Here is a 16569-nt window from a genome sequence, read left to right as displayed (position 1 = left end):
AAACTACAGATAGATTTGAACCTTTCAAAGTTTTTTTTTTTAACTAGCCAAGAGTCAGTTTTTATCATTAATCATGTCACACATTTCTGCAATCTAAGTTTGAATTTACATTATGTGATTCATATTCAGTCCTGTAAGATCACTCGAAACAGTCCCAATGTTCAAGGATGAGTGCAGAATAAACAATTGTGCAAATCAGTTGTGACAAATACAGGGCCAACCCCACTCATTTCACCAATTCAAACAGATTTTATGATCCTTGCAATGCTTACTTCATAAATCAAGAATATAAGAATTGTTATCACAACCCCCAAACCTGGATTTATAACAAATAAACGTTCTAAATATAAAACATTAATGCTAATTTTTGAAAAAATAAATTACATTCATTAATGTGAAGGCATTTTTGTTTCTGCTTTTGATTCTGATAATTTAAAACTAAATAGTCATTTCAATTAAAATGGTTTTGTTTTCCTTTTTAAAGAAAGGCTGTTTAAAATCCTACTAGCATTGACATATTTCAGATCTTGTAATGTTCAATGTTTGCTCATGTTTCCTTCTGCTCCTGAATATGTAAGTTATTCTGATGTAATGAATCTAAGAGCCTGACAAACAGATTTTACTCACATGCAGGATCAACACATGATGTCCAGAAAGAAGCCTTCTTTAAGTCATCATAAACATAAATACTAACTCTTCCTTTGCCATTTGGCAAAAACCTTGTTAGTACTTTGACCATAAAACAAAAGAAAACAAAAATAAACAAACAAAAAGACTCTACACATTTATATTGATATATTTTTTATATCATTGTACAGATCCAAGGTTGTTATAGGCAATGAAAAATGGAATGTACAGGATTTCAATAACAGAAAGTGAATCATATTGCATTGTTAAGAGATAAAAGAGATAATAATGAACTCACAAATAGTCCCTTTAAAAGTCCCATTAGTAGAAATAATAACTGTGATTAAGAAGCAAGTCTTTAGCCTTACCCAATAGGCCTTGAAACAATAATTTCAACTTGAGGTTCTGACTTTGATTCCAAAATAATGTTGTAAACTTCTTCATTTGTAGCTCCAGGCAAGGGTTTGCCATTCCATTCTAGAACTTCATCCCCTTGAATTTAAAGAGAATTTTATTTAATTTCAATATTATTTTGCAAACAAGCACAAAACATTTATGAAAACTATATAGCTAAGTTACATTGCTCAAAATGAATTTAAAAACTGTGCTGAAAATCAAAAATGGTTTTTGAGACACTATCAAGGCTCCTTTCACAATTTGTACACAAAACCATATTAAGGAAACCACTTGTACAAACTTATTATGTACTTCAGAGATAATACAGCACCTGTTACTGTGCTATGAAATTAGAGTCTCTTTAAAAGACCTTTTATTAGCTAGCAATAATAAACTTTGAAAATAAACAATAAAAGGGTTAATCTTCAAAACCTGAAAAATATAAACTTCTAATGTTAAACCTTTAAAAATCATGGTTTTTCATTACTATTTATATGTATACCGTGCATTTTGATTTCTCAATGAAAAGGAGAGTCTTCACTGTCTGTATCCAATGAACCAAAAATAAAAGCAGGGAATGAGTCACTACTTTCTGAGGATGTTAGAGGGGGAAAAGAAAACAAAGACGATGTGAAAGTCATTTAGATGACTTTTCAGCTTGCCATTTCCACAATTTTGATACTATGTACGTTGCATTGCACTTTGACATTACTATAAAAAATAATAGTCTTTAATTATAATTTCTAAACAAAGATAAACAACTAAACTGAAGGAACCATAAGGTAAAGTTTACACTCATATCCCATCCTATGCAGCAGTCAGAACCCTGCAACCATTATCTGATGCCACAAATAAATTTATTTTCTTTATTGACAACGATTTTGTGTTTGTCAGTCAGTAACAATCCTTCAGCTGCTGGCTTTGCTCCTGTCTGAGATCTAAGTCAAATGGTAAAACTTGTGCTTGTTAATAAACCAAGGAAAACTATCCTAACTGAACTCCTAACTACCAAAACACAGAGCTACAACTTCTGTTTATGTTCAACGATTGTCATTCTGTTTTCGTGAACAGCCCCTGTTTTGGTATTTTAAGAAAGGACTCCACAAAAGATCCCACTAGCTTTCAAAGTATTTTGTCATTCTTTAAAACATAAGGGCTTCCTAATGAAAGACTTAATCAATGCTTGCTGAGGTAAGTTTAATTTTCTACTATGTTGTTTAGCTGAAACTGATTTAAATACTTTGTATATTCATTACATAATCTTGCCTAGGGGGGAATGTAAGTAAATATATATGAATAGATTTACTAGGAATTTAAAAAAAATAAAATCCATATAACTCCATAAAACCACAGTCAATTTCTTCTGAAATTCTGGTTTATTCGAATGCTAACAGCTATTATAAACTAAGATGATTTTTTTCCCCTAAAATAAAATCTCATTTCTTCACAGATAATTTGCTTAATTTACAAAAACACCTCAGGCATTCAAAGGAGCAAGGTCTGTCCAGCTTTCCAATAGTTATAACTTAACAGCAAAAACCAACAGAGACAGATAGATTTGCAACACTAAAAATCACATGATTTAAACTTAATTTACACAGCAACCAATTGATCACATTTTGAAGGCATGGAACAAGAAAACACCATCCAGATATTCAAAATTTGGACATAATGCAAAACCCAGCTTGACACAGCCCAAGGCAACCTGCTCTAGCTGGCCCTCCTCAAGCAGCGGTGTTGGACTAGTCATCTCCAGAGGTCCTCTGTGATCCTGTGATCCACTGCTCCAGATTCAGGTGAGACGAGCTCCCTGGTCCTAAGTCCCACTGCAGTAGCTCAGAGTTGCAAGTCAGTCAGTCCAGGGGCTGTTAGACTCCTTACACCGTAGATGTTTAGGATAACCAAGATATCTGGACAAAGCTAGCTGACAGAACATACATGACACCTGCACTTTTGTGGAGTCACTTCTGCAAGTATATACCAGGCCTCTAGATACTAATAACAAGCCTCTAGATACTAATGTTAATGCATCCTGCATTCCACCCCCACCTCTTGATGCAGAGATACCAGATTTCCAGAATTATGCTGCACGTCTCTCAATTTTCTTATATTTAATTCTAAAATATACCTCAGATTGGAAGACATTTCTGGAGGTCAGCTAGTTCCAACCCTTGCTCGAAGTAGGACCATCTTCAAAGGATAGACCAGGCTGCTCAGAGACTTGACCAGCTGAGATTTGAGTATCTCCAAGGAAGCATACCCAACAACTCCTCTGGGCAACCTGTTCCAGGACCTTGCTATTCTCACCAAAAAGAAAAGTTTTCACAATCCAAATCTTCGTTCCAATTTGTGTATGTTGCTTCCTGTGTGATCACTGTACACCTCTGAGAACAGTCTGGCTCTTTGTCCTTACTACCTCCCATTAGCCAGGTAAAAAATGGAATTAAACCCTTCCCATCGTCTTCTCTTCACCAGTTTGAACAAACCCAGTCCTCTCAGCTTCTTCTTGTACGCCATAGACTTCAGACTCCAACTTCCTCTGCCCAGCCTGGTCCAGTTTGTCAATCTCCTTCTTGTATAGAGGAGCCCAAACTGGACGCAATACTCCAGATACAACCTCATAAGCACAGAATAGAGGGCAACAACCTCCACCAGCTGGCTACAGTCCTGCTAATACAGTCCTGTACATGCTTGGCATGCTTTCTTGCAAGGACGTATTTCTGACTTGTGTTCCACTGACTGTCCTCTAGCACATCCAGATGCTTTTCTGTCAAGCTGTTTTGTAGCTGGTTTGTCCCTAGTGCTTATTGTTGCGTAGGGTTATTCTGTTCCTGATGCCAAACTTCATATTTGTCTTTGGCAAAATTTATGAGGTTTGTGTAATTACTTAGAAATTTATGAACTACACAAATTCTGAAGGCTTTTGAGAAAGGTGAAAAAATGTGTTTTCCTGGCAGAATGGACTCATCCATGCCTTTTTTGTGTGTGTTCTAGTCCTATACAATAAAATGAATAGGAAACATGGGCAAAACTACGTACTTCTACTTAGCCACTCTGAATTTATTTTGACCCTAAAAATATTGTTCAGAGTTTTAAAACAGCTTTGACTTAAAAACTAACCTAGTCCAGACATTAAAAATGAGACATTTCAGCCCAGACATTTCAAGACTAGTGAAGTGAATGTAATTTTCTATAATTATAATCTGCAGTTAAAATCTATAAACAATTTTAATAAGTAGTGCTATCAACACCGGATTTATCAACTTGAAAAAATAAGTAACAAATGCCAAGACATTTCTACTTCCTTATTATTATTTGCTTCATGCAATTATCCTAAATTCAAAAAAGTTTTCATCAGAGTTTCTGGATTCCTAAGAAGGTGTTGTATAGAATTTTGTTTGCTAAGGAAGCACTTGGAAAGCAGTTGTTTAGGACTGTGATAAAATATAAACCACTAAAAAGTAATTTAGAAAACTGACTGCCATGCATAGTTCTTGCTTCATTTAGAAATAAAGCTTGAAAAGTGTCAACAGTGCAGCCACTTATTTGCAAGTGCACTATATAAATCTTATGTACACTATATACTTTAGGATCATTTTCTTGGGCTCTTTCCCATTTTTACTTGTAACAATTCATACTGAAAGAAGTAATAATAGTGTCTATTGTGTAGACAATGTATCACCCTTCAGGTGACAATGTAGTGTGAGTAAAATAACTGTAGTGAGTTTTGTTTGACACAATGAATTAGTTTTATATTATGCTTATGTTGCTTCTATAGAGTGTAACAAGCAGCTCCTGAGATACCAAGCAAAAATGCACCAGTGACATTCAAGCCTGACACTTCAGTACTGATAGGAGTGTCTTGTATTTTGTTCACATATTCAAGCCATTGGAGTTAATAATAAATGAGAAATGTAGGCAACTGTAGCATTCCACAGTAACACTGAAGTATTTTTTTATATTTACGAAATATTAGCATACCACATGAGTGATGTTAACATGAATTAGCAGGCGCATTACAAGAAGCTATAATTACAAGACAATATATTTTGTATGTAACTGATTGATTTACCTGCTCTGAGATGCCCCACCACATCGGCCAAGCTACCTTTTTTCACTTTGGTAATGAAGGCACCAAGTCGTCCTAATTCTGTCATTTTTCCTCCAACAACCTGGATGATCATATATTTGTGAGTTTTCATGCCATAAACCAGACATTATATCAAGCATAAATATATAGCCAGATTAGCTTTCACATTACTTTTTTAACAAAACATAAATTGTCCATAGGCAAATCTATTGTCAATTTAGTCTTCACAGAGGCTAAAAGAAAAACTTAGAGATACAAAAAGGCCAGGCTGGTTATCTTATGCAGCTTGCTAAGCATCTAAATTTGTTGCAGAAAGAGGATTTCTTAATAAATGATCAAGAAAACGTAATTTTTACAAATAGATGTCTGTCTTGTGCCTAAGTTTAAATTGGAAGTGAACATCAAACCAAAGGTATTAAAACTTCCAAAATGCCATTAGTGCAACAATTATATACTTATTTAATACACTACTAGGAAACACATGCAAGTAGTTCACAAGAACATTGCTACAGCTAAAAACCTGGCCAAGTACATGACAGTACAAAAAAGAAACTCCTGGCTTCTATTAAACAGAACAGAAGAGAGCATTGAATGGGATTTTGTTTTAAAGCAGAGTGTATGATACAAAAATGGGTAAAAAGAGGGAAAAAAAAGGTGCACTCAGAAAATTAATATAAAATATAAAACAAACAAAAAAAAGTAGCCTTGCTGACTGACTATCCTCTCTACCTATCTCACTCTCTTAAGTCAGTTCTTTTTATATAATATCCCGGGCCAAGGTTTATGGAACAGTGGGGCAGTGGTTCATTGGGTATTATTTCTTCATGTTGCCACCATGTTTACTAATTTAAAATTAATTTTAATTAAAAAATAAATACAGTTTTTATACAGATCCATACACAAGCAGATCCAGAAGCCTACCTGCCAACAAGGTTGTCACAAGAGGATTTGCTACATTTATCAGTGTGTTACCTAGAGCTTAGTTCACATCATACAAAACTGAGACTCAAAAAAACAGAAAGAAGCTCTCCAATCTATGTTTCCTACTGGGGTTTATTATTTTTTCTAAGATATTAAAAAAAAAAAAAAAGTATTGTTGCTTCCAGCAAAAATCAGCCTTGTGCTGCAGACTACAAGACATTTAGATGAGATGTTCTGATATTCTGTATTCCCACCTTACACTATTTCACCTTGAGGTGCATAAGTGGAGTGTGCTCTTACCCAGGACACGCCATTACGAAGTTCACAGGGGTCTCTCCTGACTTAACTCCCACCATGATGAGCAGAACCAACAACCCACATCACATGTAAGGGCTTGAATTACCAGACAACTATATGCAAGGAGAGGTTGACTTCAGTGTCACTGCCCTTTGAAGTTGACTTAGTCCTAAGTGGATGGGAATGTTTCACATTTTCTATTGTTTCTGTTGCTCTCAGTGGGAAGAGGAAGAAATCAAACTTAATTTTCTCAGTTCTTTTTGGAGCTCCATATAGTTAAAATATACATGAACTGGCACACTGTACTCTTCAGCAGTCTCTAGAACTATTCCTTTTAAGTGTCATGACAATTTAGGGATGATAACCTAGATGTCCACTACAAAACGAGCAATTTAGGAATTTAAATGAATTGGACCATGTCTCCCATAATGTCTTAATTTACAGGCACTGAATTAACTGGAATTACCTTTAATACAATCTCTGCTATGCTTTATTTTTCTTTTTTTGTGTGTGTGTAAATATTTAATGTCATTGTACACAATTTCTGTTTCTGAATAGCTGTGTGGATTTTGAAGACTGACTTTGTAAACATTTGCGTCCGGATGACATTTATTTATGTGGACTATGAGATGGGTTTCTTGGCTGAAATGCAAGCAGGAGAGCTAGAAAAGGCAGAACTCCTGTAATGCATTTAAATGTACAGTATATGTCTTGCAGACAGGAAGCTGAATAAACATAAATTTTTAATCAAAATGGTTCAGTCCTTGGTCATGGATGAGTGGAAGACATGCACAGAAGGATTAAATATATTCACATTCATAATTTATATAGATAACTTCCAAAACTTACTAAAAGTGAGGAATACGTTTTTGTCAAAAGATCATATACTTGGAGAGTCCTCTGATTTATGTTAGGCTTCTACATAATCAGGTCAGTGGAAATTTCATTCGTTTACCACATGAACCATGTAATACTTACTTTTAGTCCCAGTAATGCACCTGATTCTTTTGGCATGGTTGTTCTCTTGTTAAGAATAACACGCCCAATTAAGCGATCTCCCTCTTTAGAAGGCTGCCACGTTACTGGATGCTATTGAAAAGACAAGCAGTGGGAAGAAAAACGTTTTCCTGTGTTCAGATGCATACCTATAAACTTGTAAAATTTCTGAATCATTACATCATAGATATTGTAACAGAACTTTCTAGTATCATATCATGTCTGTAGGGCTCTGGCTTCATTAAATATTTATGCCCGCTGTAAAAAAATCTCAGCACTAAGCCTGCAGGTAGATTTCTAATAGAATTAAAAGTTTAATACAATTAAACATTTAAAACACAACCTAATTAATAAAATTAAACATTAACTTTTAATTCCAAGACATTGAAAATTGTATTTATAAATTATGTTCTTCAGAATAGCATATGTTATAGAGCTCTGTCATATAGGTTCATTATATAATAAAAGCCAAATGATCCTTTCCCATTCCAGTTCAGCAGAAAAAAAAGTAAATCTACTAATCTCTCCTGGAGCAATATTACATTCACAGCTTCTTTTCTGGTGTGAAACTGATATGACAAAATCTAGTATCAGGTCCATAAAAGAATTAAATTCATATTAAAATTCAGGTAACTTTACTAGTATAGATTTTGATTAAAATATCCTCTGATTTAGATTTCCATGATCCACTAAGCCAAAATTTCATATAAATTATACAGACCTTTTTTTGTAACAAAATTTCTATAGCGAACTGAAATTATCAGCAAATGTTTTAATTCATGAAGCTTTTTTTCCCTATTCTTCCCTATTTTTTTCCCTATTTCTTACCGAACTAATAGGGGATGTCTCCCTGCTGTGCCACGTGGCAGGATCCAGCCAGTAATAATCCAAGTCACCTGGAAGAATATGAATAGAAAGAAATGTGTAATCTCTCAAACAGAGAAAGACATGTGTGACTAGTTCCACATGCATGAATTTTAATAGCTTGCAATGGCTTGATGAAGCTAATAAAAACCTGTATTATGATTTAAATGAACTTAAGCATATCAATTTGAAAACAATATACACTAATAATACAAAAACGAAAATACATAACAATACAATTATTTGGACCTCTTGTTTTTCACGCTTCATGACTAGTTGTACACTCCAGCTGTTTTTCACTTTGCCCAGTTGTCTTCCAAGAAGGGACCCAAAAGCACTGCATTCACAGCCCTCCTCCTCCCACATCTCCATAATAAACACAAAGAACTACAGCTAATGATGACACTAGAGTGAATACTCCACAAAATGGGAACTTGGCTACAGTTAAGGACAGGACAGTAAACCACACTGAAGAATCTGCAAAGCAGTTAATCAGTACAACCGGTACAGACAGAGGGGCCCAGGAGCTGAAGAAGGGTAATATGGCACAGCTTACCAGGCACAACAGCCACACAAAAAGAGCAAATAGTGCCAACAGCAATTATGAGCTCGCAATCTTTCATTTTGCTTGTGACAAACATAGAGTATGCACATCAAGGATAAAACCCTGGATTATGGTGGTCTGGTAGCCATAAGCTCATCAGGCTAAGTAGGGGAACCATGGGTAGGGTTTGGGAGAAAAGGCAGAAGACACCATGGCGAACAGATATGAACTGATGGAAAGCTTAGGAAACCACAGTTTGACTTAACATAACATGGTAGTGGAAGGTTGAGTTGGTAGCAAAAAATGACCAACTCTACTGGCTGTTGTCTGTGGTAGAAGGCTGATGTAAATGCACTCCAAGACAGAAGATGAAGAGGCAGGAATTGCAAGAGGAAGAACATTCAATGCAGCAGTGCAATTCAGAGTTTTCTTTACAAAGAGAAAGGGTGCAGATGGTATTAGGAAGGACACTGGAGAATGATTCTGGCTAAAACAGATCTAACTGAATAGGAACAAATCCAAAGCATTTCTGTCCTGGTGCTAATTTTAAACAGAATATACCTGTGAGCTCTGAACCTTGGCATCATTTCATCCCTTTGGACATTACTGCACTGTATTGACAAAATACAGTAGTGTCATTAAGACTGAAAATGACACCACTTTTCAGTTCAATAATGGTAGTATATAAAAGCTCAGTCTAAAATAATCCAAGAGATATTTTTGATTTTTTTTTTTTATCTGAGGAAAGAAACAGTGGACAATTCTGCCACTTAGCTTACAGCATCTTTAAAAAAATAAACAAACAAAACCCCACCTAATCAAAATTTAAACTTTCACTTCAGAGGCCAGTTTCAGTGCCTGAATGAAATTCAGTCACCTCTGAGGTTCATATCCACACCTGCACTTTGGGCATTTTCCAGCTTCACTCTGGGAGAGAAGAACCTTGATCATTTGAAATATGTTAATGAAACAGTTTAATAACATTGCTTTTTGGATTCACTACTGAGGAATTCTTTTTGTTGTTGTTTATTTGTTTTTTCCAGGTCTAAATTATTATGCCCCATAGTTAGGTTTTGTTATGGAACAATTCTTCATATGATTTTCTATCAACTTTCCTACAAACTCTTCAAAAGCCACTGCGTAAAAATATTACTTTCATTAAGATCAGTGACTTATTGCAGATATGGTCTTTTTCTACACTCTATGTCATCAGAAAATATTTATTTATTACATACACTTTAGGAACTACATCTTCACTATCACATTTTAGGAAATGCATCTCTGTAATAATACTGTTAGATCACTGCCTTTACTAGCACACAGGAATCCAACAGATGCACAAACAAAGCAGGCTTCTAGCAAGAAAAAATGCACATTTACACAGAGGTTTTATTATTTTTCTGTTTGTTTTTTTTTTTTTCTACAAGTACTTGGATGCTAATTATGAAATATGCTCTATCACCATTTATAAAACATAGCATCTTTGATAGCTGATCATCTACATGATCATACTCACAAACTATTTTTAAAGAGCTTATTATTATCATATGCATAACCACACAAGGCACTTTGCAGTCACATTAGTTACTGCAGTTCTGGAATTTTGAGGGCTTAACTTCACATTAAAGATCTTTCAATTTTATTTTTAGCGCAATTCCTTGCACCTTTAAAAAGAGTTCAAAATTGCAGCAAGAACAACAAAATCATGGAACCAGACTGCCATCCTAAGTGTTGGCAGTGAGCTGGGACCAGTGGCACAGACATCTCCAATTTTCAATAATGTACTCAAGAGCAACACTAAAAAACAACTTTTCTTCATGAACTGGCCTGCCCCAGCCCGAACATGTGCCTCCGTGCTTCACAGCTATTTGCTCTGCAACAGAGAAATGCTCAGGCACGAATAAATGCCATCTCCAGCACACAGAGATGTGTCCCCTAGTGCTCAAAGATGGATTTGTTCTGGTCCCCATTGCTTTCAGCTTCCTTTTCCTGTCTTCCTTCACCAGCTTCAGCTTTTGGGTCCAAGTTTTCCCCCTGCCCGTTCTCTTGGTTCTTTCATGCACCCAGCATCCTTCTCGACAAAGGTCTTGCCACAGCAAGATCCCCCCCAGACTTCCTCTGTCTTGGCTCCTACCTGCTCATCTTCCCTCCTCGCCATCTACCTGCCCTTTTCTGCTCTTCTTCCCCATCCATTTTGTTGCCATCGTTCATCATTTGTCCCTTCCTGCTACTGGCTTTGGTGCCCACTCTTCAGGTTGTGTATTTTAACATGCACACCCCTATGCCCCTTGATTCTAAGCTGCCTCCTCCCCACACACAAACCTTTGGCTTTATATCCCTTTCACCCCTCCTATCTGCTTGACACTTTTATAATTTCCAAGAAGCCAATTGCTTCCACCATGTCCAGCCATGGGCTTGCACGTTTTGCTCTCTGTTCTCAGAAGCTGAAAGTGGGAATTGCCCTGCAAAATAACCTGTACTGAGCTGGAGCACAGCACATGCACTGGGAATGCATCAAAGCAGCTATCAAATCCAAGTTCCTGACTGAAAATCTTCAATTTGGCAAATATTTTAAAAGATGCAATAATGGGGGAGAGAAAAGGGAAAAAAATGTCCATGCTCTTGAAAAATGACTGAATCCTTAAATTCCCATTACAACTTAGTATTAAATAGGCCATTGGCATGCGAACTTTTGGCTGAATCTACAACTGTAAAAAGGGTTTTACAACTGAAAGTGTCAGTTAATCTACATTCACATAGAATAGAACATACAAATTAAAATGTAATGGAACAAAATTGCCAAATGTGCTTTAAAAATATTTTATTCCAGCAACAGTTATAGTAGGGTATTAATATCTGCAGTTAAATACCTTACTACAGCTATAGTTTTAAAAATCATTTCTCATCCCTTGTCATTGTTGCTTCTTTTCTTACTGTTTACTTATGCCATTCTTGCACTGCAATAGCCCAGAAGTGACTTCAGTAACCAAAAACTGGATATTTGTTTAATTACACAAAATAATTTCACCGAACTAGTATTAGAGATCCAGGAACAGGTAAGTAACAAACAAAACCTTACCATCTGAGAGCACAGTTTCAGATTTTCTCAAAACAAAACAAAAATAATAATAATATTAAAAAAACTATACACAGAGTACTCCCTCCACTATGAAAAATCACTAGAACTAGTAAAATGAAACAGATGTAAGACTTATAGAGAAAAAAAAATCTACTGAGAAAATTATCATTTTAGAGCAACTTGAACTGCTTTTGAACACTTTTTTAAACAATGCTTTAAATTTACAGACATGAAAAAAATAAAAATAACATACAATATGCACAGTACATTATTTCTGTACATTACCAATACATTCATATAAAACATAAAAAGATGTATTTTGAAACGAAGCATATGATAAAAAATGCATTTGCAATTATAATTTATGATTTACTTTGGACTAATGGAGTGAAAGAAGTATATATTTATAAAACCCTTTTTCCTGAGGGAGTAATTCAAAATGTTGTATCCTGCCAGCAGTAAAATACTTTTCCTATTAACTGCTCAATTACTGTACTCTTGGACATAAAGGGGTGTAATAATAAATCTACTTAACATGACACAAATGGGTTGAGTTTTTTCTTGAGAAGTCTTTTGCAACCTTCAATCAAATTTCAAAATGAGGAGTAAAACTCTTAATACATTCCTTTGATTTTATGTCTGCAACGTGCATGCTTTCAAAATACAGGAAAGCAAAATTCAAAACAGCAAAAAACATTTTCCCCACAACATTTCATCTGCAGCAGTACTACTCACATGAGGAGCTGACACTGTAATGCTGTGATTTCAAGTGAAACCTCACAAAGCTGGTAAGTGTTAGAAATGACAGCCCTGTCTCTGTTGCAAAGCTGAAGCATTGCTTTGCTGAAACAGGCACAAAATATAAGAAAGCCTGTTATCCCGTGTGACCAGCCACGCTGATCTCCAAAGAGCCTCGAATACTAGAGATAAAACACCCTAAGATGCTTCCCCAAATCCAGACTACCTACAGAGAGCAGGGATATTCAGCAAAGAATGCGCTTCTGGTGCTTTGCTAAAATCCAGAGGCACCAGGTTTGCAGCAGTTACTTACGACAAGAATCAGACAGTCTATTGATAAGATTCAGTCAGACCACATTAGGCACTTAATTGAGCCTAACGTTCAGCTGATAATTAATAAAACAGTTCCAGCACGTACCTGCGAAACTCAGACAATTATTTTCAGAGGCTGCATCTATAATTAAAGCACAAACTGGCTTCCAATATAGACAGTCTAGATCTCTCTAACACACACAGCGGCCATCTATGTATTTACCTTTGTGAACTTTCAGGCTCAAATACAGCATGAATTAAAGAGACAATATAGCTCAAAGATGTGGAATAGTCCTCTAGTTTGTCTTTCACAGTTCCCATGGAACTGGATCACTATTTCATGGAAATGATCAATCGTTTCCCACTGTAAAACCAACAGAAGCCACATATCAGACCACAGAAAGTTATAACAAATGTAAAGAAGCTCGGAACATCAACTTGACTGCCTTCCTGCTTCACAGCCTGAATTTTCATGAGTTAGAAGACCACTCTACTCACTCCTGATACACGTTCAGCACACTGAGATTGCTATCAAAAACACCTGGCTGCTGTCACAGATGTGATGCATCATATTGGTAAGCCAGGAGGACACTTCTAGCCCAAGAAAAAAAAAGAAAAAAAAAAGGGAAAAAAATCCCACGAGGCTTGTCTTTTTATCACAACAGAAGAGTAATTGACTGAATAAATAACGTATGTTTAAGTCTCTATAGCCAAGGTGCTGACCAACCCTGTAATGAGAGAACACACAAATATTTGGCCTTGACATACAGCCCTCACATCTAAGCATCAAGCAGACAACTCTGAAGATACCTACTGCCTATTTATGCAGAAAGCTTCACAAAAATGCTCATTATCTCCTCAAATCAACTGACTCTGGGTGCCTACAGTTAAGAACTTAAATTCTTGCAGAAGGAGCTCTGTGTTTTACCATTTATGCAGTTCAAAGACAGACCGGCTCATGCAGCGTGTGGGAAGAATTCATCACATGACTGTGAAGTTTAGGTTTTAGTTTGTACAGAAAATATATACTTGCATTGGATATGAGTTCCCTTCTGGCACATGTCATCATCATCTCTCAATGCTGGCATACTCCAAAGATCCAGTAAAAACTCGTACTCCGTAGAAGTGACAATTCAGACATATCATAGTCATAACGGGAGTGCAGATCAGCCACATATGCCTGTAACCCCTACAGCTCTCCACTCTAGAGCCAGCCCATCAACACATTATTTAGGCATTGTAACTTAATGGTGAAATGTGAAATTGTTTTTCTGTATCTTCACTAAATTTTTGAGTAACTAAAAACAATTGAAAAAGGATCCATGGAGCTTTACCAAGCACTATGCTTTTAAATCTGGATAACCAGCAGCCTCCAAACACTGAAAATAAATGTCCGTGCCTTACTTGTGTGTCTAGAAGATAAGGATATTTTATATTTTTTCCTCACACAGAATGAACACCATTTTATTTTGAAACAAAAAAAAAAATCTCTTTTAGAAGTGGCAATTATACTGTGAACACAGTGCAGACTGCAGTGCTGATTGCTATTTACAAACCTGAAACCTGGAAAAAATCTGGCAAGGAAGCACTGAACTAATGAAACAGTATTTTGTTTGTTAAGGGTGCCAGTATTAAACTGAACCTAGTGAGAAGGAAAAATCAACATGACTTCTCCCTCAGTAACTAATGCAAAGTTGTTTATTTACAAGAACGGTGAGATCTATGCATGTCTACAATTATTTTTATTTTTGTGTAAGAGTGATTTGTCAGTGGCTAATTACTGAATATTCTTGCAATATATTCTTGTTATCTGGGTGTACAGTGACTTTTCTGAACATTGACTAAAATATAATACATTTCTTATTCAGATATTCATTTTGCAACATTTTTTTTTTTACACATACACCCTTGAGCTCATTGTTGGCTCAAGCAGGTTTCTCAAAAGGTATACTAGCAGAAGACTACCCAACACAATTGTATGTTCATAAGGTAGACCTCCTACCTCAATTACCCCAGCGTTGTTAGAAGTCATTACTAAGGTACCAAAACCAAAGGTTACAAATCCTGACAACTGAAGCTTACAGCCAAAAATCACGACTTATCCAGTCAAGTAGCAAATTGAGGATTAGTGAATGTTTCTAAAACTTTTAATTTGGACACCGTAGGGAAGGACATAACTAAGAAGCTTTCCTAAGTTTCCTGAATCTCTAGGGAGTGTGCTTGTGAGAAGCATTGTGTTTAACAACATGATTTAGTTCCTCCAAACACCCACTCGAAGTATCAAAAGTAAAAGCATTATTAAAAATATTTTATTGATAGCAGATAAAGTGTTTAGCACTACCAAGAATTTCAAATCAGTAGGCAGACATTTTAATTGATTTTTGATACTGCAGTACCTAAAGATTCAAGAAAAAAATATTCAGGTCTAGCTCCAAGTCCTGATTTTACTGACTTTGATTACACTCTTTAGTGGTTGCTAATTCTGTAGATGGATAGATGGAAGGAGATCTCCTTTTTGAAATGTAGAGCTTCTTTGAATTCATTTATTATTACTATTTAATTCCAATTCAATATTGACACTGACTTGTTTTAACTGGATCATTTGAGTTCCTGTTTAGTATAATTAATACTACTCCAGCTTTGGCATGATCTCTAAAGGTAATACTTTCGTTTTGGTCTCCTTTGGTATTTTTCCCCTGGCGATCTTAAAAAAGATCTTAAAAAAGATTCAAATGAATATTTTCTATCTCAATATTTGTTAAAGCCTGATTTATGAAGAAATTATAATTCAAAATCCAAGCTGCAAATAAAGTCTCTTCAAGCTCCAGGATGTTTCACTTACATTGCCAGTAGTCATGAATTTTAACAAGGATAAGCCTATGAGAAAAATGTAACACTGTGAAGCAGCAGCCTGTGCCTTACAAGTCCCACAAATATGATGAGATATCAGTGCCCTAGTAGCACCTACTGCAAAGAAGGTAACCAAAAACGGCTTTTCTTCAAAGAGCCTTATATGAACATTTTCTCCTACTGTGGGGAAGGAAGAAAGGTATTTTTGCTCAGATACAAAAGATAATACATGCTGACAGAAACAACAGCATCTCAGAAAAAAAAACTTCCCATTATGCACAGGAAAGGGATCAGGAGAAAGACAGTAAGTCTATGAGTTTGTCATCCAGCATACACACACACATGCACATGTGCAGGAACATGAACAATCCTACAGACCTGCACAGGTCATTGGAGAAAAAAACAAGGAAATTACATTTCATAACCAAAGTTATGATTTCAGGATCATGGAAACTCGGGGAGACAATGAAAGAGAAAATCTGAGTTAAGCAAAAAAAAAAAAAAAAAAAGTGAAAGAAAAAAGAAAGAAAAAAAAAGTCTTAGTTGTCCTGAGCTTCTGGACTGTAGAAGGAAATAAAGCAGATTAAATTCTTTGGACCGTGATTAAAGACAAATATTTCAGCAGTGCCATGATGGGGACCTACTCTAGAGCACCAAATTAGGAAGATGAGACTAGTGAGGTGTTTTTTTTTTTTTTTGGTAAGCATTCATCATAATTCTTCATTGAACTATACTTGAAGGTAATGAGAGGGCTTAAAGGCTTCCCTTTCTCCTGTTCAGAGAACACTGCAGGAAGAATGCTTGGAATGCAAAGTCAGAGATCACTGACACCAGGCAACTTGCAGCTTTGCATCT

At 35.8% G+C, this 16569-nt stretch overlaps 1 protein-coding gene across 1 annotated transcript in view; it reads right to left on the bottom strand.

Annotated features, from left to right (window-relative positions):
• The window catches only part of RIMS1 (regulating synaptic membrane exocytosis 1), a 316580-nt gene that overhangs the window by 136433 nt on the left and 163578 nt on the right, over positions 1–16569 (bottom strand). Inside the window, exons 5-8 of the mRNA XM_050709776.1 lie at positions 8156–8223; positions 7310–7420; positions 5096–5195; positions 996–1119 (exon numbers count right to left, since the gene is read on the bottom strand). Of these exons, the coding sequence (XP_050565733.1) occupies positions 996–1119; positions 5096–5195; positions 7310–7420; positions 8156–8223 (403 nt within the window). The remainder of the gene's footprint in view (positions 1–995; positions 1120–5095; positions 5196–7309; positions 7421–8155; positions 8224–16569) is intronic.

This window comes from Cygnus atratus, chromosome 3, assembly GCF_013377495.2.
Source record: "Cygnus atratus isolate AKBS03 ecotype Queensland, Australia chromosome 3, CAtr_DNAZoo_HiC_assembly, whole genome shotgun sequence".
Taxonomy (NCBI): Eukaryota; Metazoa; Chordata; class Aves; order Anseriformes; family Anatidae; genus Cygnus; species Cygnus atratus.
The sequence above is the reverse complement of the archived record's forward strand: the minus strand, read 5'-3'. Positions and strand labels throughout refer to the sequence as shown.